Here is a 25,728-nt window from a genome sequence, read left to right on the forward strand (position 1 = left end):
TCCACTAGCTGGACAGTAGAAAGATGTGTCAAAAAACAAATTCCTGGATGAATACGTGGAGGATTAAATGAACGAGAGATGAGTTCACGGCTCCAGAAGTCCCCGCCACCCCACTTGAACAGAAAGCTAACGTTGAAGCCACTCTGTTCTCCATAGCACGGTTTTGTACATGCTCAGCCTTGGAATATGGTTGCCATCTGCTGCCAATGCACAGGACTAAGGAAGTATCCGGGAGGGTAGGAGGAGGCCAGGCGGGAAGAAGAGAGACACTCAAAACAGGCTAATGATCTCCTTTGCATTGGAGTCTAGGTTTCAGAACATCAGTCCCATACTTCAAGAACAAAACGCCAGTGTGTCTTAGACCACACCAGGCGCCGGCACATCAGATAAGACCTGCGCTGTGTGGCGCTCAGTCACCGAGCCTCCAGAAGTACTCACAGTGAAATTAAAGGAGCAAACGGAGGAGACTGAAAGGAGAAAGGCTTCGCTTAAAACACAATCAGGAGGGCTCTGCAGATATGTGTCTTAGGGTTACAGTAGCTCAGAAATGAATCTACTAATTAAAGGGCTAGAAAATGCTATAGATCCCAGGAATTTAAGGATCTTAGAAGAAATGAGACATTTCTCCATACGCTCTGAATACCTGGCGATCCTTTAGTAGAATCTCAGGGTGAAAGTGACCTGGCTATTGTGCACTTGTTGTAGATTTAAACAGTTGATTAAGAGTTACAGATGGCTGTACTAGAGGCATGGGTGGGTGGTCCTTTAAAAGCAGAAAAGGCTGTTAAGCAAAGCCAAGTACGACCAGAGCGCATCTCTGCAAGGCAGTGACTAGCTGTCGGATCTTCCTATTTTCCCTGATATTATCTGTATAAACTGTTGGTTATGGCACAGAATCATATTGCTAATTTATGTACTGAAATGACATGCCAGCAAATAATTATTAATCTGGAGATATACACTAGTGAAAAAAAATTACAGTTAACTTTGCTTTTGAAAAAGGTTAGCTAGTTGAAGGCAAGTATTGTTATATATTCAGTAGTAGGTCTCTATCTCAAGTTTGAGAATTTGCAAGGTGGGGAAGCAAATCCTTTTGGCCATGCAAGGAAATAATCTCCTCAGAGATATATGTAATATAGATTTAGAAGCATTGACCATCCCAAGCATGCAAAAATCACCTTAGGGAGCACAAAGTGATCGCCCAGAAGCATGTCACACGCAGTGCCTTGGTGTGGTCGCAACAGTAAATATTTGTTGCTGCGTGAGCTCTGGCCTTGACTCCTGTCTGCCATCAGGAACAAGTCACACAACTGTGACTCACCCATAATTAGAAGATTAGTAATGCCTTAAATCTATCTTGTATACTGTTTCTCTTCTTAGGAACCCTATATGCTTTCAGATTCTATTTTATTTGTCCTACACCATCCTTGTGAGGCACAAGCTTCTTTCTTTTACACGTGGGATAATTGGTCCACAAAGGAATAACTTAATTCTTTGTCTTTAAATATGAAATGATTGATAACCATTATATGACACAGCTTATTGTACTATTTTTCACATTATTTCAGGTTTCCCAAGCAAAGGACATATTTTATCTTTCTCATTATTATTTTTAATTGGTTTTCAGAAAAGTTGAGATAAAAACAGAATTAAACAAATATCCCATGGAGATATTTGGTGTTCTCTTTTCTTTCAAGAATAAATTAAGACCGTCTCTGCTCCTCTCTCCTGACTCTCTCGGCAGATAGCCAAAGTCCCATGCCAATTTTCAAATGAGTACGCGTTCATTCTAATAGCTGGATCACAATCCCCCTGACTGAGGAAGCAGCCTTGTAAATTCATGTCTGCGATCTGCAGAAGTTACTTTTGATTATAAACTTTAACAGTTGACCTGAACCTTTTTAAACAGTACTAATATGTGACCTGGTTGTGAGTTCAGCAATAAATTTATATCTAGTATGTGAAAGGCCAAAGAGAAAACTAGTGTCTTTTTATCCTCTCTGGTGACCCACACTAAATATTGCATATTTACTTTGTAAATGAGGACACCCAGTGGCCACCAAGTGAAAATCTTCTAAACAATCCCTGACACTGTTTATGCAAATATAAATACCCATTATCAAAGCTGATTGATAGATAATCTCTGTAACATCTGTTACCGAGCAGTTTACCTTCACTAAGTTAGGCAAGAGTGCCTGGAGTTTGGCCTGATCACTTTTATATCACATCACAGATTGGCTGTCTCTTCTCACTTTGAGTTGCAAGGTTCCACTGAATTTTCAGATGACAGGAGGACCCAATGAGCTGTCTCTTGGGGGAAATGGAACGAAAGAGATGGGAACAGTATGGCATGTGTCAGAAATCATAAATGAAGGAGCACAGATTGTGGGAAATGCAGTGAACACATAAAAAACCAATTGCCTTAGACCTTGAATTCATACTGAACACTGAACTTCCCTGATGAGAGGGGGTACGGTGATAAAGGACAGGGCGAAGAGCAGTACCCAGAACTGCGGGGGCACAAAGATCTGTGGGACTACATCATGCAGACATAGCTCAGAGAAAAGGTGCACCCTCAGGAGCCACAAGGTGCCTACTTGTTGTTAGCATGTTTGTGATGTGTGGTGGAGAGCTGAGCAAGTAAACCCTCAGACAAGACCCACTCAGTGGAAAGAAGTGTGCTGGGCAGAGTGAGGGATCTGATAATTTGTGATGGTAGTTGTAGTTATAACAAGGCAAGGTGCTAGCCTTCGGGAAGCTGGGAGTCTTCTTGTAGAGATAAGGCGGGCACAAATGCAGAAAAAATGGAAAGGCACAATAATCAATAATATACTGTTAAGGACTGTTAGAAAGTTCAGACCTATCCTACAACATTCAGGTACAAGAAACATTTCCTTATTTTTCTATAGAAAATTAAACCCAAGGCCCCTATCACTAAGTTAGCAGGAAATTTAGTCAAGTTTTAGGGCTCCCTTCCCCTCCCTAGACTTATACAAAACTCATAAAATCTAGGGATCAGTCAGATCCTTAGTCTTTAATGGTCTTCATCATCAACATGACTTGTCTACCTGACAAAGATGCCATTTTGGCTGGTACATCTGACTGCCTGGTACTACTGTGTTAGTTGAGTTTAGACACACACTTCACAATGGTCCTCTCTGCTGAGCAAGGGCCCAGCCCAGGAGCGTCACTGTTCCTCTCAACTGGGTGTCTTTTTATGTCCAGCCTCCAAAAGTGTGCCAAGCAATCACCCCAACTGGAGTCGTGTACAGGCAGAGACCTCAAACCTTAGCACCTTCATCATTTGAGGAGAAGTTGATTCTTTTTCTCCTCTGTCAGGCCACCTCAGTCTAACTCCAAAGCACCCGTGTCCCCTTCCTCACCCAGAAAGGGCCCAGCTTAATTCCCCATAGAGGACCTAGATTCAAAAAACAAAGCCTTCTGTCTTGGGCCTTTGTTTTTAGGGCTTAACTTCTGATTTGGGTTCTAAAGGCACAAGTCCCTGGAGTAAGGGAGCCCAGAATGGTATGGAAGGTTTGGTCTTTCTTAATCGCCTTATTATTATGAAAGTCTTCTAATTCCAGGGGGAAAAACCAGAAATTAATGTTTCAGTTTATTACCTCACCCATCAGTGGGAACTAGTTAAAGAGAAAACTCAGGATGGAGTTCAGTAATCAAAGAAGGCTCCACAGAGAGGGAAGAACTTTGAATAGGGTTCTCAAATGGTACGTAAGATTTGGTAAAGTAGAGAAAGCACAAGAATCTCAGAACTCAGGACAAATTCAGCAGGAGAAGAGAACTAAGAATGAATGCACTACATCAAGGGATGGCAAAATGTCCAACCTCTTAGATTAATGCAGAGATTTTATTTGGGGAAAAATGAGAAAATAAGATCAAATCAAATCGGTGAAGTAAGTCAAGATAACTAGAATGTTACCTATAGCAATAGAAGACTCTTACAGCTTCATATCTTTTTTCCTGTAATATGTAAATAATATAATAAAGTATTTTATAAGAGAATACATCAAGAATATACCAAAAATAAAATAAAAATACAATACCTTACTCCTAATGAGAATAATTACGAAGTATGCCTTCCACTTCACTTACTTACCAGTGCTTCCCAAGGTTTTAAGTTCTGACAACAATTATTTAGACTCTTCTTCATCTCAGCATGAGCCAAAAAGGAACTTACATCTTATTTTTTCTCAAGGAAATCCTGTGCCTGCTTCTATAATGGATCACCCTAGGTGGGCTGTTGAGATGTAGTTTCTGCTACTTTCTTAAACTGGCCCACATCAAATCACCTCTGTGCTTCTATCTTAACCAGTCATCCAGCAAAACAAATTTACCTTTTTCCTGGGCTTTTCCTTGTTACTTTGAGATAGAAGGCCTTCATTCCTCAGTAGGAATCTACAGTCTATCATGGCTCAAGTCCACACTTTCCATAGAGAAAGAGTTTAGCCCCCTCCTACCAACAAACAGCTATGCTTAAAAACCAGCTGTCGCAATGGAAGCAACTTATTTTTTTTCCAGGGAGACACAAGCAAAGAGATCATTTGAGCATGAATCTGCAGATATGCTTCAAAAGCAGTTTCAGAACAGTAAGCAGCAGAGGGGGTTCTGTGAATTGGGAAGCTCCGTGATTAGTCAAGAAGCTTTTTTAAAATGACACTATAGAGTTCTGTTTTCTCACTTATTGAAGTTCAGATAAAAGTTTTCCCAAAGTCAAAAAATTAATTTCTACCTAACTATATTTCATCACCAGTTGATGATATTTTCCAAAGGAATGCCATTCCTGGGAGTTATGCTGGATCTTTGAACTCACTGAAGTTAAAGTTTTGTTTTTCCTTTAAAAAATAAGCATATGATGATGCAGAGATCAAAAGGTGAACAGGTTAGTAAGTAAAAAGATGCCTGTTTGTTTTGTTTGGTTGGGTTTTTTTTTTTATTTTTGGCTGCATAGGGTCTTTGTTGCTGCGTGCAGGCTTTCCTTAGTTGTGGTGAGCGGGGGCTACTCTTCGTTGCAGTGTGCGGGCTTCTCATTGCAGTGGCTTCTCGTTGCGGAGCACGGGCTCTAGGCACACGGGCTTCCGTAGTTGTGGCTCACGGGCTCTAGAGCACAGGCTCAGTAGTGGTGGCTCACAGGCTTAGTTGCTCTGCAGCACGTGGGATCTTCCCGGACCAGGGGTCGAACCCGTGTCCCCTGCATTGGCAGGGGGATTCTTAACCACTGCGCCACCAGGGAAGCCCAAAAAGATGCTTGTTTTTATATAAACACTGTTTAAGTGTATAGTTTCTTCTCAAGAAAAATAACGGACCTAATTTATTAACTGTGCATTTGAATACGTGGGCCCTTCTTTAAGGCCTGTCCAAAGCAAGTTCAAACTGCATCCTTTGTGAATTTAAGTAGATCATTTTGTTCATTTTTTTATCCCACCCACAGATGCAGTATCTCTGTGTTTTTGTTCCCCAGATTTAGTGAACAAAGGAAAAGGTTACAATAGGGCAACAGCTAAATTTGTAAGGAAAGAGCTTTAGGAAAAAAAAAAAAAAAATCAAACTCCTAAAAGGTGTCTCAAAAGGTTTACAATATAAGAGGATTTAAAGGCATCAACCTCAGATTTCATTGATTTTTCTCCTTAGTCCCAGCAGGTCCTCCCTCTTCAAGAAGAAGCCATTTCATTTCAGCTTTGGAATGAGGGCATAGGTGTCTTTCAGAATGTTGTCTAGGATTATAGCTATCCAATGCCTTTGTTCACAGCCTTAAAACTTAGCTTTCACAAGCTGTACTGTAAGAGAGTAAAGGTGTTTGAACTTTCAGTGTTTTAGTCCACTGGAATCAGATGCTCAAAGTATGTAAATTCATAAAGTATGGGGCTTGATAATACCCCAAAATGAAGTGTTAACTTATGTTTAGAATTGGTTCCATAAAGTTGATGTACAATTATTTGTTGATTAATTGTTTGAAAATATCCTCACCTCATAGCTAAAAGGATTTAAGTTGGCTTAAAAGAATATTCAATACATTAATAAATAGGAAAATATATTTATCTATAGCTATAAAAAAGAAATCAGAGTAGAAGTAAAATAAGGAATTGAATGAGGTCAAGGATAAATTTTACATAGAAAAGCACACCATAGGTCCTATATAGTTGCTAAGATGTGGCCGAATATTTCTTTTACTCTTTCAAGTAAAATTTTAATGTTTATTTGTCACAAAACTCATTTATTCATACAACTGTAATGCTGACACTGGTCCCTTTATTGAGTTTACAATTATATAAGTATATGAAATACATATCTGTAATACACATTTTGAAATAATTTTTTAATTTTTTATACAATATTTAAAAGTTGCTTTCCATTTACAGTTATTACAAAATACTGGCTATATTCCCTGTGTTGTACAATACGTCCTTGAGCCTATCTTACACCCAATAGTTTGTACCTTCCACTCCCCCACCCCCTACATTGCCCCTCCCCACCACTGGTAACCACTAGTTTGTTCTCTACATCTGTGAATCTGCTTCTTTTCTGTTACATTCACTAGCTTGTTGTATTTTTTAGATTCCACGTATAAGTGATATCATACTGTATTTATCTTTCTCTGTCTGATTTATTTCACTTAACATAATGCCCTCCAAGTCCATCCATGTTACTGCAAATGGTGAAATTTTCTTCTTTTTTATGGCTGAGTAGTACTCTATTGTATATATATATATATATATATATATATATATATATATATATATATATATATATATATATATATATATATATATATATATATATATATATATATATATATATATATATATATATATATATTGATACCACTACATATGCTTCTTAAGGACCTTTAAATATTTAAAATGTGCTCCAGAATGGATGAAAGTTCATTAAATGTATGAATTACATATATGAATGAAAATTCAAGTAATATAAAAGACGTGCCCAACCATAATATTGAGATCCTTAATAGAAAAGCATTAGTAATTTTAATATCTCTGTCTACCTGAAATAATAAGCAGTGACTATAAAAGTACATACGGGGTGCTCCCAACTTTCATTAGTCATGTATTCCTGAAAATATGTTTGTTTGAAAGTCAGATTTCTGAAAGTTGAAGAATTGATTTATGTTTTAGGAGAAGAATTCTGTTACTGATGATAAAAAAAAAAGAAAATGATGAAATTGCTAATGGTTCCTGTAGCGCAGGCTTAAGACTATCTGGAAGATAGGGGAGAATTCTCATTGGGAGATGGCCCAAAGCATCCCCCTTATCGCCAGGAATGGATAAGTAAAGCAGCACACCTCTCCTTGTTGTAAGCTGATGACCTTCCCGTAGTTCACCTGCAGGGGCAACGAGAGCTGGGATATGCTAGGTGTATGGAGCCACTGTAGGAGAAAGAGGTCTTGGTCTGCCTACCACCTTTCACTTGCATAAGTGATTTCCCCAGAGCCACCCTCCAAAGACTGTGGAGATGCCAGTGAGATAGAATGAGGGGGTAGGGACATACAGGACCATCTGCTGTAGATGGTGGAACCTGTGAGCAAGCAACCCCTAACCTCCTGTGGTGCAGAGGCTCAGCAGGTATCCCCTCGACACATAGGTGAAGTATATACATGACTGAGGTCTTGCCCCTGGCAGGGCAACAGATGTCGATTTGGGGAGGAAGAGGCCTGAGTTGCCACATGCATCTCAGCTTTCTCCAGCAAGAACTGGCTCTTTCCCAGTGGGACCAGCTTGGTAGGTAGCACCAAAATGTGAGAGTTTAACATCATCACTAATCACCTGATATATGAAAGAGCAACTTCAGCATGCTATCTAAGCACAATCTGGGAAAGGGTGTGATAAGAGGCTGGCTTGTGGAGGCCTGGCCACCTGGCCCTATTTCATGTGCTGACCCACTTAGCGCACGTGAGCCTGGCGGCCCAGATTGAAAGCTCAAGGGCTCTTCAGCCCTGACATTTGACTTCGGCCTGTTGACTTGACCAAAATTCATCTTGGTTTTAATTTGAGAGCTGGTGTTTCTTTCCAAGCCACAGAGACATCCAATTCCCATCTCCCTCTACAACACCTCACCCTTGCACTAGTCTCATTTTATATATCCGGGCTGAGAAAGGACTGGATTTCACACCTAATTAAAAGAGATTGTATTGCCTGCTGTTTCCTTTCTTGTTCCTTTTCCCTTGTGCACAGGCAGCTTTTTTATTCTCATGCTAAGTCCTATCCCTGGACACCCGCCGTTTCAGGGACAGGCAGGACCTGGGTTCCTACAGCACAGAGAGCCAGGCCCTCCATCAGCTGTTTCACCACAAGCAGAATACCCCTCCAGTACTCACTCCTGCCTCAGCCTCACCCATACTGTGCTCACTCACAGAACACGATCACTTGGAATACATGATCGCTTTCAGGAGTAGAATTCCTTGTGTGTCCTAGTGAATGCCATCACAGGCTGACTCTACATTTTTACTCTAGGGGAGAGAAGGTAGGTTACTATTTTAAAACACACAGGAACTATTTTTATCACTTTTTTCATTTTGCCCCATCAGTTCTTTGTTCACACCACTGTGGGGTTTTTTTTGGGAGGGGAGGGTGACGTGGCATCCCCAGACACACAAAATCTTTGTAAAGTTGTATGGTTTTGTAGATGAGGGTTTGTTTTTTGTTTTTTTTTTTTTTGAATAGCCCAATTGCCTATTCAGTGCCAATCTAAGAAAGAATGGAGTTAACATTTTCACACCATTCCTTCCTATACAGTCTCTGAATAACCATCTAATCAAGGTTTGTTTTCAATGGGGAACAAATCTTCTACAGTAGAGTATTTCAGATTTATTCCGTTGGAATCTATACATTAATGCCCACTGGATGAAAGGGACCTGTTTCACAAAAGCCTGGACATTGCCTTGCCGTGACAGAAACTTTTTCCCACTGTGTTAGTGTTAAAAATGAAAGAAAGCCTGGGAAAGGACTTGCTTCAGCATTGTGTGCTAGAGGGACGAGGCATGCTTGAATGGACCGGCAGGGTCCCCCGTCACATCTGTACACATATCAGCGAAACGATTCAGCCTTTCACGGCTGCTCACTGCAGTACAGGACCAGTGCTCTCGGAGAAACGTTTAAAAACCGTGTCTATAAAAATCCAGCTCGGCTAGTCAGGTCAAGTTGTATATGCGTGCAGGTTTGAGTTTGTCTCTGTGGTTTTTAATGAAGTTGGTAACAACATCAGTGCAATAACCGTAACTCAGACTATTTAGCAATTTTTGTTGTGATTATCTCCATAGGGTTACCTGATTATTTAGATAGACTTGGCCAGTTCAGTCCAACAAGCAGTTTGAATTTTCTTCTTGAGACTCTGTGTTTGTGTGTGTGTGTGTGTGTGTGTGTGTGTGTAATGTAATGATAGCTCTTGTTATTGACCATTTCCAACTCTAAAGCAACCTCCATCATCACTTACAGCGTCTTTATCTTTTCTTCTACATCCTGAGAATTAGGATGGCCCTCAGTCTTCGGGCAATCCAAGTTTCATTCATCAGCAATCCAGTATCATGTGATAAAAACAGTATCAAGGGGCATGGGTTCTAATCCCACCCTTGCCACTTACTAGCTGTGTAAAACATTGGTCAAGTCATTTAGGTACTTTGAAAGCCTCGACTTCCTCTTACATCAGATAGTAATAATAGGACCTGGCCTGAAAACATACAGGATTGTTATAAGGAGTAAATGAGATGATACATGTGAAAGAGTTTGTACACTGTAAAACACTACATGGTTATTAATTGTTATGATAATTGTGATTGAGCTTCTTCCCAGAATTATCAGAAAGAAGGCAACTCTTTGTAATATATAACGCTAGTGATATAACTGCAAGTGGTGCTATGAGCAATTGTGTGTTTCGAGAGTGTTTTCACCTGTGTGGAAAAAAAATTTTTTAATAAGCCCATCCTACTCAGAGATGGTGATTTTTATCAGAGACTCAACCAGTTTTAGTACTTACCATTTTACTTAAATGATGGAGATCTTGGTGATAGTAAAACTGTATATAGAAAACTCTACATTTGAGTGCCGGGCCTCACGTTTATCTCTTGCACTCTTCCATTTATAAACTTCAAAAAATGTTCTTTATTAGATGACTGAGGCTAAGATGAAGTCCCAAGGCCTAGAAACATGAACAGCATGCTAATTTATGGATAGGTATAGAAGTAGCTGGAGAGCATACTGGACAAACCTTTTCACACAGCTTTACAGCAGACCATGGACACCTAAGGGCCAGACTTCATTCAGGGGCAAAGAATGCAATACAGTGAAGCAGATAAGAGTGTGAACTCTAGAACCAGACTGCCTGGGTTCAAATGCCAGCTTGACCACCAATTGCCTACATGGCCTTGAGTGGATTTCCTAATTTCTGTGGCCTCAGTTTCCTCATCTGAGGTATGGGGATAATAATACTACTGACATCATAGGGTTGTTGTGAGGATTCAATGAAATAATATACATAAAGTAGTTAGAACTTGACACATAGTAAGCTCTTGAAAAGTGTTTGCTCTTGTTATTGTCGCAGTACACATGCATCAGGGATTCAGCAAGATGCTGGAATTTGGTCTGTTGACTGATTTCCTGAATTTTCCTTCCTAGGTTATTGGGCCCTTCCTCTGGTGCCATGTTTTGTATTAACACAGCTATAGAGGATTTATCATGATTCCTTACTCTGGCAAAGACCATTTGTTTTATATAAAAGAAAAAAAAAAAAAGAAACAGTAGCCTAATGAAATATTTTAGGCACGTAACAGACCTAATGGAAGTCGGAATGAGAAGGAATTCTCTTATGTAAAAATGTGCACAAATCAAATCACTGAAAGAGAACATAGAGCCCATAGGCATTTATTAAGTTAAGTGGATATATGTGAGGCTGACTAAATGTAAAGTTGAGAGCAAAGGAAATGAATTAGTATATAAGAATGAGGTCATATCCACTGAGCTCAGACAGCATGAGGAGGTAGGGCGTAGCAAGGTAGAAAATCTAGTTGAGCTCAGACTTCCCTGAGCCGGCCCTCTCTCCTAGGGCAGAGGAGAAAGAACGTGAGGAGGCGGACATTCCTCTGTGTGTAGGCCATTACCTCTGGGTTACTTCTAACAAGATATAAGGATCTGGGTCACAGCCAACAATCCATGCTTGGGTCACCTGGTTTTGAAAGCCTACTTACTTGGCCTCCCTCAAGCTGATCGTTCAGTTGTGAAGGCAAGAATGGGGAATCTGACTGAAGAACGGTTTGGAGAGGGGGATTCTTTAGAGAGGTAAAGTAGAAAAATAGGAAAGCCCTAAAACTCAGTGTTATGGACACCTGTTATCCTTCTCAGTCTGGGGTCTAGATGTTACCAATATTATCCCTTGCCTGCACAGCCTGGGGTATATGGGTGGCAATAGGTCAGGCTATCCACATCCTCCATGTAGCTGACTGCTGCCTTCCTACCGGGAGCTGTTTGATACCTCCCTCTAGCAAGCACAGAGAGCACCCAATTCCTGGGTGATCGTACATCCCACTCAGGGTTTACTCCTGCTGTCCTGACCTAATTATCAACAGTGCTCCCTTTCACTCTCAAAAGTGCCCAGTTTGAATGGCAAATATGGTCACCTAGTGTACTCCAGTCTCCCAGGTCAACGCTGCCATCTTTGACCTTTCGTCTTCAGTAAGTCTCGGAAAATTCAGACAACCACATCACAGACAGCCACCCTAGTACTCAAACAGGTTTTGAGAGATGATGAGAAAAATGTGTAGATACAGAAAGCAGTGGCCAAGTGCCCCTTTAGCCAGCAGATTGCATTCTAGAGCCTGTCCCTCAACTGGAAAACATGGCGGCAGCTGTTGGGTGGATATCTTAGACAGGGTTGAATTTTCCAAGAATTTTTGCATGCCTCGTATGGATTTGGGGTATGTGCCGTATAAATTAATAGGAAGGGAATTTAACTATAAGTATTTTTGCTGTCTATGAATAAAGTAAGAAATTTTGATAAGGAAAATGTAAGCTTTCTTAAAGGGCCTGCTTAAGCCTAAAGTGGAACAAGTCTTACATTTGCCTTTCAGTCCCTCTTTGCTGAAGTTGTAGTATAGCAGGCAGTGACCCATCTGTGTTTTAGGCTGCTCTGCTTCAACTGACAACCCTGGCGGAAGGTCCACGGGGTTAAAATGGATTCAATACACCAAAATAGCTGGAACACTGCTGGAACAAAATTCAAGGCCTTGTTCCCATAGGACATCACACCCACAAGTTGACCCTTGTGCAAAGCCACAGAGCCTGCTTGTGTCTGCAAGGGGTGGGGGGTGCTTCTAGGGGCCATGAGCATTGCCCACCTGAGACTAGATGTTAGGGATGCAGTCAGCTAGATCTGACCCATGCCCTGTCTTGTGTCTCTCTTGCCGTGCAGGTGACATCAGTTGCAAGGGGATGACCGAGCGCATTCACAGCATCAACCTTCACAACTTCAGCAATTCCGTGCTCGAGACCCTCAACGAGCAGCGCAACCGTGGCCACTTCTGTGACGTGACGGTGCGCATCCACGGGAGCATGCTGCGTGCACACCGCTGCGTGCTGGCAGCCGGCAGCCCCTTCTTCCAGGACAAGCTGCTGCTGGGCTACAGCGACATTGAGATCCCGTCCGTGGTGTCGGTGCAGTCGGTGCAAAAGCTCATTGACTTCATGTACAGTGGCGTGCTGCGGGTCTCGCAGTCGGAAGCCCTGCAGATCCTGACGGCCGCCAGCATCCTGCAGATCAAAACGGTCATCGATGAGTGCACGCGCATCGTGTCGCAGAACGTGGGCGATGTGTTCCCGGGGATCCAGGACTCGGGCCAGGACACGCCACGGGGCACTCCCGAGTCGGGCACCTCGGGCCAGAGCAGCGACACCGAGTCGGGCTACCTGCAGAGCCACCCGCAGCACAGCGTGGACAGGATCTACTCGGCGCTCTATGCCTGCTCCATGCAGAATGGCAGCGGCGAGCGCTCCTTCTACAGCGGTGCGGTGGTCAGCCACCACGAGACGGCGCTCGGCCTGCCGCGCGACCACCACATGGAAGACCCCAGCTGGATCACGCGCATCCACGAGCGCTCGCAGCAGATGGAGCGCTACCTCTCCACCACGCCCGAGACCACGCACTGCCGCAAACAGCCCCGGCCGGTGCGCATCCAGACCCTGGTGGGCAACATCCGCATCAAGCAGGAGATGGAGGACGACTACGACTACTACGGGCAGCAGAGGGTGCAGATCCTGGAGCGCAACGAGTCCGAGGAGTGTACGGAAGACACCGACCAGGCCGAGGGCACCGAGAGTGAACCCAAGGGCGAAAGCTTCGACTCGGGCGTCAGCTCCTCCATAGGCACCGAACCCGACTCCGTGGAGCAGCAGTTCGGGCCCGGGGCGACGCGGGACGGCCAGGCCGAATCCGCGCAACCGGAGCAGGCCGCGGAAGCCCCGGCTGAGGGCGCCCCGCCGCCGCACCAGCTAGAGACCGGTGCCTCCTCCCCGGAAAGAAGCAACGAGGTGGAGATGGACAGCACGGTGATCACCGTAAGCAACAGCTCCGACAAGAGCGCCCTGCAGCAGCCTGCGGTCAACACGTCCATCGGGCAGCCACTGCCAAGTACCCAGCTCTACTTACGCCAGACGGAAACCCTCACCAGCAACTTGAGGATGCCTCTGACCTTAACCAGCAACACACAGGTCATTGGCACAGCCGGCAACACCTACCTGCCGGCCCTCTTCACCACCCAGCCCGCGGGCAGCGGCCCCAAGCCTTTCCTCTTCAGCCTGCCACAGCCCTTGGCAGGCCAGCAGACCCAGTTTGTGACAGTGTCCCAGCCCGGCCTGTCAACCTTTACTGCACAGCTGCCAGCGCCACAGCCCCTGGCCCCATCCGCCGGCCACAGCACAGCCAGTGGGCAGGGCGAAAAAAAGCCTTATGAGTGCACTCTCTGCAACAAGACTTTCACCGCCAAACAGAACTACGTCAAGCACATGTTCGTACACACAGGTGAGCGCAGGGCCCCCCTGGAGAGCTGGTAGCAGGGGGAGGGGCTGAGGGGGCTGGGGAAGGGGTGGGGGGGGCAGGACAGCAGGTGCAAGGGAAGGTACGGAGTCATCTTTCAGATTTTAAGGAAGACCCCATTGTAAACCATCTTCTAGAAGCCCCGACTATGCCCCCATCCCAGGAACCAAGCACCCTGTCACCGAAAGACAAAGTCACAGAAACCCTTTGTGGAAAAGGGCCAAATGAGAAAACCTAATACAGAATTTGCAGGCACAACATTCCTTAACTTCACTGAACTTTGAAATATGTTTTTGATCCTAGATGGTTAGAACTGGAAAAGTCCTTGGAGATCATATACTCCAGTCACCTTGTGTTACAGACCAAAGTCGTGTAGGCAGAACAGGGATAAGGGTTTTAGTCTGTAGTAAGTTTTATATGAACCATCAGCTTGAGGAGGCCACAACAAGGCTGATGCAAGCGGAGGCTGCATTTATGGTCCCTGAAATGAGGAGGAGTGATAGACTTGCTCTGTTTTCTAGTGCTTGTTCTCTATTTTCCACATCTAGATACCACAGTCAGTTCTGTGTACTCCCTATTGAAAGGACAGTAGACTCACTGGGGCACACTCAGAGGAGTATGAGTAAGATGGAAAGGGACGTGAAGCCATGGCATATGAGTCATTGCTGAAGGTGCCAGAGGTGTTCAGCAGTGCCTAGGTTTGAATTGAAAGTGCCTACTGAGCTTTGTCCTCTTGGCAAAGTTGCTTAACCTTTCTACACGTTAGTTTCCTTGTCTATATAATGGGGATAGTAGTGATATTTCTTTCTTGTAGTGCTGTTTTGAGGATTAAATGAATTAATATATATGAAGTTCTTAAAGCAATTTCCAGCACATAATAAGCACTGTATAAATGGTAGCTATTGTTCACACTGTTAGCATTATTTAAATGGTTTGGAGGGAAGATCCCTTAAGCTAGTTCTGTTTGGGTCCCAAATGTAGAAATGGACCAATGAATGGAAGCTATAGAGAGATTCAGTTAAATAAAAGAGGAAGTTTGTTAACAGGCAGAGTTGCTCTAAGGCAGGCAGACAACCTCCAAAGGGAGTGAGTTCCTGTAATTAGAGGTGTTCAAGGAGAGAATGGAAGATCATTTCATAGCAATGTTATAGAGGCAATTCAATCATCCATCAGGTGAGTAGTTGGGCAAGATGGTCTTTCATCCCTGGAGTCCATGATTCTAGAGCTAAGATCTCCTGACCTCCCAGCCAGTGCCCTATCCTAGTTCCGTAATGGGACAGGCATAGAAGAGAGAATTCCATGGATTCTCCTCCATATAAGGGACTACATATGTGATATGATTTCACATGGATTCTCTTGTACCTGAAAATACCTACCCCAATGTTGATCACCATATTTGGAATTCCTATTATGAGAGTCACTCGTCTCTCTAGGTAAACCTCTAGTTCCAGAATGTCCCTGTTAAATGACAAATAAATTGTCAGGGGGAAGTTACATACATGAATTACAATACATGAAAACAAGTTGGTTCCTCAAAGCAACATTGTTTCTCAGGTCAGCTAGCAGGAATAGCTAGGGGATAGGACATAAAGCAGATCAATGTAAATTGGGGAATAGAAGGGAAGGACAGCAACAGACACACCAACATGGAAGTGAGCAACTGAAATAGAACATTACTTAAGATGCAATTTTCCTTCTTTGCAGTCCGACTTAAGTCAGGACAATATGTAAATCCACGTATGTGACTTTATGTGAATCAGTTGTTCTTAAAGAAAACTCTTAAAGAGTTTTCATACCTCCAGAAAACATAGTGACTCACTACTGAATTCAGGAAGAAAATCAGGTAGTAGTAGTAAGTCACTATGTTTACTTAGGGTAAATGTGAATATCTAATAACCTGAGATCAATCGAGGACATTTTCCATGTGGTATGGTATCATCATTATTTAGTAAATTAATCAAATAGTAATATTTTTATTTATGTGGCAATTTATGGTTTACAGACTGCTCTCCCGTAGTTTATGTCCTTTCCTTCTCTGAGCAGCTATCTTATAAATCCATCAAATTAAGGATTAAGGGGGAAAAAAGAGATCATTTGTGGAAGTGTATTCTTAGCCAAAGTTGACTTTGCTGGTCTTGGATCCGTGAACATTTCTACTCTCCCCTTCTTTGCATCTCTTCCGGTAGACCTAGCAGATATAAAGTTTACACACTCTATTAGATCACGTATTGAAATAAGGCTTTAAATCTGGAACACAAAATTTTTAGCGTACTACCGAAAAGTGTCTTTTGGGTGTATAAACACATTTATTCAATGGATTCACCAAAGGATTCTGTGGTTAACCCAAATAACTAGATTTGCCCATAAGAAAACCAGCAGTGGGTTTGCAAATTTAGACATCACAGATACAAAAGCTACAAGTATAGTCATTTTATAAATTTGAGTTATGCTCAGAGGGTAGCCTTCAGATCTCTAGTAAACTATGAAGTTCCTCAGTAAATTATGAAGGTCTTTGTGTTGGTGTGTATAACCTGGCCACATCCAGGAACAATAAATGTACATATATGACTCGAGCACCTCATTTAAAAGAATCAACACTCTTCCCTTTCACCCCTGAATCATCTGGCAGTGGCAGTTTGGAACGGTCATGTCTCTATCAAGACTTTTGTCTGAGTGAAGGAGTCTATAACCTAACAAAGTTTAGGAACAGTTAGTCTAGGTTTTCAAAAGGCAAGACAGCCTGAACATATGGAAGTAATTCAGGACCTGGATTCACTTTGGCCGACATTTCAAAACAAAGTTTTCTCCAATTTCTTGGGAAAACATCAAAAAAGTGGGGCCTCCCGACTTTACAGGAGCCCAGTGGAAATGATAATAATCCACAGCAGAAAGTCCAAATGTTAGTCTAAAATAAGATTCTAGAAAGTAGATACTTTCTAGAATACTTGAAAGAGTAGAGGTGGATTCTGTATTCTTACCCACGGTCTAACATAAAAGAATCTTACCAAGAAAGAATAGCTTGACAGAGCTAAAAGGAAAGAAACTTAGGTTCTCGGTATCACAGCCACTATGCATGATAAGTGGCTTTGCAGGTTAGCAACTGCGAGTTTTAAAGTAAATGATCCTTGCTTTCAACAACTGCAGAGAATCGATTCTGAGATCTGAATTCTAACTCTATGTTAATGATCCACATATTCATTGAAAGGACGTGATTGTAACAAATAAGTAGTCCATCGTATTCACCTCGGAGCTAAGCTCTACCTTAGAGAACCAAGGAAGCTCTGGTTGTAGAGAATATTCCATAATGATTATAACACTGAAACTTAGAGTAGGGACATAAGTGAAAGACGACTGTGCTGGAATTAGATTATTTGGGTTCGGGTTTGGTTCCTCTGACTGTGACCTTATGCAAGTCATTTAATTTCGTTACCTTCAGTTTCTTTGAGTTTAAAGTGGAAATAATAATTTCCCACCTTTTGAGTAGCTGTAAAGGTATTACGCATGTGAGAGCTTTTCATAAAAGGTAAAGTACTACTTAACATTAAAAAAAAAAAAAATCGTCATCGTTACTTTAGCCCCCTCCTCTCCCAGAGGCTTTGAGTTTTTTTGCTCTATCTCCAGTCTCTGAGTAATAAACTCTTGACATGCTTCCTTCTTCACTGGAATTCAAATGCTGAAGCAATGTGATACCCCTTGGGTTTCCCTTGAACTTCCTCCATAACATGAACTTTTTCTTTCATCCCTTAAGGATTTTTTCAAGAAAATCTCTCACCAAACCACTCTATCTACTGCCAAACAAACCATGGTAGGACTTCATCTCTTCTAGGAGTTTCTCAAGTTCGCTTTACTGCAGCTTCCTAAAAGTTGTGAGGAAGAAAAACAAGAGTTAAGGACACATTTGAAAACAAGAGAATTGGAAAAAAGCAAAGATAACACAAACCATCCTGTCATGGAACAAAGCAGGACTCCTCTATGCCCTCTCCTAAGAGAAAAAGCAAAAGTCAAAGGAATGGGAGGGAAGGAAAAGACAGAGGACATAGGAGGATAAGCCTGGGTATGAACATGGATGTGGAAGCCAAGCAATAGGGAAAATTCAAAGATAACGTGGGAGCAGTACTTCTCAAAGTGTGATCCCCACAGCAGCAACATGCAAATTCTCGAACCTATCCCAGACCTGAATCAGCAACTCTGGTGAGGGAACCCAGCAATCTGTGTTTTAACAAGCCCTGATTCACACTAAGTTGGGAATCGCTTCCCTAGGTGGCCTGGGTGATTAGGAGGAGGATGGCTTCAGGTTGCTTTTGTTACATAACGTTGTTCCCCAAAATTCCACTCACAAGAACCTATGTGTTTGGAAAAAGTAAAACATAGTTATGGACAACAGCTTGATTTTATAGTGATAAATTACGTTATGGAAGCACATGTCTTGCATATGGAAGGTTTCATGGCAAATGTACCCCTTCTGGCACTTAACATTGACTTATAACAATGACTTATCATTATGTAGGTGCGTTTATGCCTTCCCATTAGAATGTAAACTTTGTGAAAACAGAAACAATTTTATATATAATTACATATATATGATATATAAAGAAATATATATCTTATACTTCAATATACCCAGCATAATACCTTACACATAGTAAACATTCAAGAAATATTTAATCAATGAATGAGTTGAATCCTTCTCTAATGATATCTAATCACTTCCAAACGGAAAAGCGGCCTATTTCCAGAGTTGTTTATTTATTGTATGATGTAGTTCCATAGAAATAATGCAAAAATACTTTGCACATTTATATATGATGTACTTTCTCCAAGGATCTGAGCACATTTCAGATACCACGTTCTGTCTGTTCGTACTTTGCCCTATATAACAAAGTTGCACACATAATAACAAGACTGACTAAGATGGCGTTCAGGGTATTTATTTATCACCAGGTACAGGGTTGCCAGATTTAGCAAACAAAAATACAGGATGCCCAGTTAAATTTGAATTTTTGGATAAACAACAAATAATTTTTAGTCTAAGTATGTCCCATTCAATATATGTGGTGCAGTTATACTAAAAAAGTATTCATTGGTTATCTGAAATTTAGATTTAACCTGGTGCCGTGTATTTTATCTGGCAGTGCTCTTCAGACAGAACTTTCTTTTAAGACCCAATCTTAGGACTCTTGCTTTAAAATCCATAGATGAATACAGGCATATGTAGTTGCTTAACAAATATTTGTTGAGTGAGTGAATGAACGTTCACTCAATTTCCAGGAGAAAATATGTGAGCATGCTTTCCAGGAGAATTTAATTCAGGGGACTTATATATAAATGCATTATTTTCTCAGCAAGACTTAAATTTCTTTTTCTTTTCTTCTTTTTCTATACACAAAGACTGTATTATATCTGTGTTCCCACTTGTGTTTTCTTCACCAACAAATGGTAGACATTTGGGCCTCTTCTGAATCATAGTATCAACAGCCCACCCGATGGTCACTAATGCCCATTAGTGTCCTCTGGACGATTAATAATTTTCTTTGTTACTTTAAGAAGCTCAGCTATTTTGGCCATGAATTTTATATAAATAGATATAGTGATGATAGTAGCATAACAATGTCATCCATATAGTAATAATAGTGAGATCAAGTTCGTGATGTGATCATCCTCGTATAGAGCTTGGGCTATTAATTGTATCAAGCCAGTGAAGTAATGAACAAGTATAAGGTCTGAAGTGAGAAAGCCTTGATTTTACCACTTTCTGACGGAGTGACTTTAGGTAAATTCTGTGGTCGATCTGAGCCTCAGTTTTTTGTCACATAGGTACAGATTTTAATAGTACTTAGTTTACATGGTTGCTCTGAGAATCAAATAACCTAATTTATGTGAAAGCACTTACCTGTAATACTTTAAAATTACCCAAGCCATTTAGGAACTTCCATGTTGTGTTTTATAGCAGCATCATACATTTTGCAGCATAATCTAGAGAGCAGGAAATTGTTAACTGGAGAAGGAGGGGATGGTCTGGCTCAGGGGGTGTCATACTCTCAGCTGTTACTGACTTGTAGAGGGACCTGCAGGATGTTATTCTACCACTGTAATGAAGAGACCATCTTCTGAGGCTGTTAACATCTACCCCCTCATAAAGGTGTAAGAAAAGTCAAGTAATGTGGGTGAAGGTCCCTGAGATCTTTAAAATTCTGCTTGACACCAAAACTTTTTAGTTGTTGCTAAAGCGCAGAGGTTTTGTGAATGCAGTGTGTCCCCAGCAGGCAGTCCCCCCTAGACAGCCTCACAGTCCAAGATGGCACCAGGACCGCATCCCTGGAACTGGAGAGAAAGGCTGGCAGGCGGTCGTGAAGGCCCCGCTCCAACTCGACTCCTCTGGGTGGAGAGCACACTCTTCAGCCAGTGAAGGCTCTGCATGACCCGAGCTGAGCACCTTCCATTCTTGTCACTGAACCTTTCCCATTTTCTGTTCCAGTCTTGAGTTTCCCCTTTCAGAGGACTTGCGATTTCCAGGACCCCTTCTGCTTTCCTTGCCAGTAGCCACCTTCCCCCGCCCCTGCTCGCCCCTTCCTCCCCTGCTGTCTGCCCTCTCACCAAGCACCCAGGCTTGCTCTTCTGACCCCACACTGTACTCACCTGAAGGAAGGTGTGTGCTAGAGCAGATGATGGAGAGGCCGAGAGCATGTGAGAGACAGGTGGGAACCGTGTTTCAAACAAGTGTCCTCGTAACAGCATTCACTGTCCTCTCTGCAGCCTAGGAGAAGCCTGGTTAGAATGAAAGAGATTCAGCAGAATAAATGGGTTCTTGCTGAGACCCCAATACAGAGGTCACTATTCAGAATTGGGGTGGCTCAGCCCCAAACTTTGGGCAGACCCTCTGCATCTACTAACCTAACAGTATCTTTCTTCCTCTTTTTTTTTTTTCTCACTGTCAGTCATGGTAGAGTGTCAGTGCTGGTCCACAAGAAGGAGCTGGAAAGTGATGCTTTAGAGAGCAGGCAGCCAAAAATGGAGACAAATATACGCATTCACTACTCCCCAACCCATGGGATTGTAAAGGACACTGCCGCCTCTTCTGCTCCTCCACTTGCTGTCTGGTTTTTCAGCCTCCAGAGTTCAGTTGCTGCCTGCTAAGAAATCCTCTGTCTATGCTATTCGCTGACGTTTTATTCATGGTGCCACTTCTTTCCGTTAGCATTTGTAACTGAGACTGGACTAGACCCTTAACTCTGAATTGCATAGCTGCAGTATAATCACTTGCTTTATTGATTACCTGAAACAATTTTTTCAAAATCTTGTGTTGGCTTCCCCATGCCATGGAAGTCATTTTTCAGTTGCTTTCATTTATCACCACTTCCTTTGTGCCGAAGGGAACAGTTGAATTTTTCTTGAAATGATCACATACTCTGTGCAAAGTGCTTTATCGCTTTAATTTTCAAAATACCTTCACAAGACAGGTGCTTAACTGTATTATTCTCAAGTTACAGATAAGGAAACTGAGGCTTAAAGAGGTGAAGTAACATGCCCAGGTCATTCAGCCAAGGAAATGGAGTTCATATCTGACCCCTGCATCTGTATGGCCCCAAAATGGATCATTTTGAAGTACAGGGGCTTATATGAGCTTCCCCGTCCTGTCTAATTCTACTGTCTGCTTAGTACTTTGTGTCCCTTTCTAACGAATCAGACTTACCATTCCTGGCCATAGGCTCAGATCTGGAAAGCCATCCACTACCACTCATCTTAACTTCATTTCTCCACACTGAGAGCAATAATCAACAGACCACATCCATTTCATGTATAATGTTGAAAGCCCTTTGGGGATCACTATAAGTAATATGCAGGAAGATAATGGGAAAGAATCACTCATTTCTAGTGAGTGATATTGTTTCAAATCCATACATAGAGAAACGAGTTGTTTATACCTGACTAATCTGAAAATGCACCCTGTTTAGTAAGACAGTTCCTGGAATGCCTATGCTCCACCAACACAGCACCTGAATAATTTTAGAGCACTTTCCTTTATGGAGCTCCCAAGTGCTTTGCAAACATTTTTACTCATTAACTATCACACCATTTTTCTGTGGCAGGATACTTTGTCCTATTTAAAATGTGGGACTGCTGATGCATTGAGTGATTTAAGCAAGTTGCCCTCAGGCCATGTGTTGACAAGACCTGGACCAGAGTCCTCTGGGGCATGGCCCATGGTGGGCAGAAGGCCACTAAATCTGCAAAGGGACATGGCAAGTGCTTGGTCCAACTCCTCACTTAGAGAAGTGGAAACAAACCCAGAGAGATGAAAACACTTAGAAAACCCAGGGTCACACGGATAATTAATGGCCGAACCAATACTAGGTGCATACAAACAACATATCAAGATATATATATGCTATGGAGGGAAAGATGACAACTGTGAAGTATCAACTTATAGTCAGATTAGAAGGGTGTGAAAGTAAAAAGCCATCCTCACTGACCTTGCCTAGAGGAAAAATACACTATAAGAAGGTGAAAGTTTCAAACAGCAGGAGAATTTTTAACACAGACAAAGTTTCAACTTCCTAGCAGCCAAAATACCATCTGGAATTAAGAAGGCACACTTCCCATTAAAGGTGACAGGTAGACATATTTTAAAAGATAGTCGGCCGGCCTAGCATAGCCTCTAGAAAGCGTAAAAGCACAAGGACGGTAAAGACCAGCTTGAGTTCCAAGCATGTTTACAGCTGACAGAAATGTTCCAACTAAAAATAACATGCATGACTGTCTCTCTTAGGGAATCTCTCATTTCAAAAAAATGTACCTACATAAACACCATGCAGAGACTGAACTCTTCATTTAGGAATGAGGCCTCCCTAAATTTCCCCATTTTAGCCTAAAAGTGAAACTCTTCTCTTCTAACTCTGCAATCCTATGACTCATGCTTTTTCATCAGTGAGGATGAAGGGAAAGGAGACTGGAAGACGGCAGAGGGGAGAGGGAGCTAGGCCAAAACGTTTGTGAATAACTAAAGGAAAAAGTTCAAAGATCAAGGAAATTGGTTTAGAAATTTGTGGAGTCATTCCTGAACCAAATAGCCATTTCTTAGGATTGTGTGCTTCAAAGTATATCTTTTTATGTTTACAAACACAACGAAAAAGCTTTCTGTTGATAGAAAGTTTCATAAAGCAGATCACGAGCCGTGAGCCTGGCACACAGTAGTAAGCACAGAATACGTGGTGGTTGTTTTCATTGCCATTATCACCATGACACATCAAACCTCTTCTGTTTCATGATGGAAAAAATGGAAACACAGTCAAGGCACATATTTTAAATGGATGTTAACTCAAATTCAAGAACTAGATTTCCTACCCTGATGCCTCGTCCAGATGTTGAAATATTACCGCAGAGAGTTTCAGAGGCTTTGGGCTTTAGGCTGAGTTATGGAAGAGTACATGGACAGCCTTTCCTCTCTGAGGTGGGTGCCTGCATTGGGCAACCAGCGGTGAGCTGGGAGAGATGGAAACACTGTAATATAGTTCATCTCACCCGCCGAGAGCAGAGCTGAGAACAAACAGCACCAACAAAAACAAGTCTCTCTTTATCCAAAGAGATGTTACAGGCCCATGGATGTTAACTTACAGAAGAATATTTCATGTGGTCATTCGGTGACAATATTCTTATTTACGTTACAGTTTTTAGCAAGCTTGATCATTTGGTCTCTAAGCCAACAGCAAACCAAAGCAGTAAACTGAGGAGAAAGAAGGGTTTCAGCCAACACACTGAGAGCAAACAAAGAGAAAACTATTTTAAAAATTGACCCAAGAGTTCAAAAAAGACGTATGGAACCATTTAATGAGGGGAGGGGGTGTTGGTGGATAGTCTTGTAATGAGAACACCAGGCAAGTATTCCCACACCACTCTTGGTGGTCTGCAAAGTGATTTCATATGTATTTTATGTCAACACCAGCACGGTGAGGTAAGCAGAACTGTATACCTCAGAGGCATTTGCAGATTTGTCAGAATGGCAGGCCATGCGTTGGTGCCTGGATTTGAACAGGACCATTTGACTCTGAGATCATTGTGTTGTCTACCACCTACTCAACCTCCACACCAGACGAGGCCAATCTGCAGCTCAGGGCAGTCCAGACAGAATAGCCAATTAACTCTCTCAAGTTACATTTTAGGAAGATTGCTGTCTAAAATAGATAAAACTCAAAGGCATAGCTCTTCAGAATGACTTATTCCTACGATGGGCAATATTTTCCAGACCTATAATCAAAGCATGAGTGCATTTACTAGACAAAATACCAGAAATGGAGACTGTCCCCAAAGAGCCAAGCTGTGTGACCACCAACCTTAGTTCCCAAAGATTCTAGAGACCCCATGTCTCCAAAGAACTTTTCTCTCTTTTATTTCTTATATTTGTTTGCTAATGCAAGTGGCAAACACACAGTTAAATCCCCGAATGATGGCACTAAAAATGACCCCTATAAAGTAGCACTCCCTTCTCTCCACAGAATGACCTTGGAAGACTTTTACTGGAGAATGTCGAGTAGCTTTCCAAGAGAGACATTTTCTGGCATGGGGACATGGAAAACTCTAGACTGTCCTGGCAGCACCTTAAAGCAAGTTTTCTCAGAACATGAGAGGCCAGGAAGGACTGGACCTTTCCAATCAGGGGTGATCCGTTAACCAATCAGATTTTTTTTTTAATGTTTTTGTTTTTGTTTTCTGTTGTCTTGTTTTTCTGTCTCTCATTCTCCCTCCCTCGCTGTGTCTCGCTCTGTCCCGCTTGCTGTCTCTTCCCACGTGAACAGGTGAGAAGCCCCACCAATGCAGCATCTGTTGGCGCTCCTTCTCCTTAAAGGATTACCTTATCAAGCACATGGTGACACACACGGGAGTGAGGGCGTACCAGTGTAGTATCTGCAACAAGCGCTTCACCCAGAAGAGTTCCCTCAACGTGCACATGCGCCTCCACCGGGGCGAGAAGTCCTACGAGTGCTACATCTGCAAAAAGAAGTTCTCCCACAAGACCCTCCTGGAGCGACACGTGGCCCTGCACAGTGCCAGCAACGGGACCCCTCCCGCAGGCACACCCCCGGGGGCCCGAGCTGGCCCTCCAGGGGTGGTGGCCTGCACGGAGGGGACCACCTACGTCTGCTCCGTCTGTCCAGCAAAGTTTGACCAAATCGAGCAGTTCAACGACCACATGAGGATGCATGTGTCTGACGGATAAGTAGTATCTTTCTCTCTTTCTTATGAACAAAACAAAACAACAAAAAAGAAACAAACGAAAAAAAGCTATGGCACTAGAATTTAAGAAATGTTTTGGTTTCGTTTTTACTTTCTGTTTTTGTTTTTGTTTCGTTTCATTTTGTACTACATGAAGAACTGTTTTTGCCTGCTGGTACATTACATTTCGGAGGCTCAGGGGGATAATAGTTCTCCCAGTCTCCCTCGGATGGTGGCCTTAAGGCCTGGTAGTGCTTCAGGAGGTCCACTGGTTGGATCTCTAGCTACTGGCCTCTAAATACAACCCTTCTTTACAAAAAAATCTTTTAAAAAAAAAGTAAAAAAAAAAAAATTTTCTTTTTTCACTTGTGAAGAGCACTACAAAAATATATAACAAAATCTAAAAGGCCTACTGTCTTTTAAGTACACCGCTTGCAGTGTTTCAGTGGACATTTTCACAATTCTGGCCGC

At 42.3% G+C, this 25,728-nt stretch overlaps 1 protein-coding gene across 1 annotated transcript in view; it reads left to right on the plus strand.

Annotated features, from left to right (window-relative positions):
• The window catches only part of ZBTB20 (zinc finger and BTB domain containing 20), a 46,486-nt gene extending 21,179 nt beyond the window's left edge, over positions 1 to 25,307 (plus strand). The window contains exons 3-4 of the mRNA XM_068545521.1: positions 12,430 to 14,034; positions 24,840 to 25,307. Of these exons, the coding sequence (XP_068401622.1) occupies positions 12,450 to 14,034; positions 24,840 to 25,261 (2,007 nt within the window). The 5' untranslated portion in view covers positions 12,430 to 12,449 and the 3' untranslated portion in view covers positions 25,262 to 25,307. The remainder of the gene's footprint in view (positions 1 to 12,429; positions 14,035 to 24,839) is intronic.
• Positions 25,308 to 25,728: the final 421 nt, after the last annotated feature.

This window comes from Eschrichtius robustus, chromosome 6, assembly GCF_028021215.1.
Source record: "Eschrichtius robustus isolate mEscRob2 chromosome 6, mEscRob2.pri, whole genome shotgun sequence".
NCBI lineage: Eukaryota > Metazoa > Chordata > Mammalia > Artiodactyla > Eschrichtiidae > Eschrichtius > Eschrichtius robustus.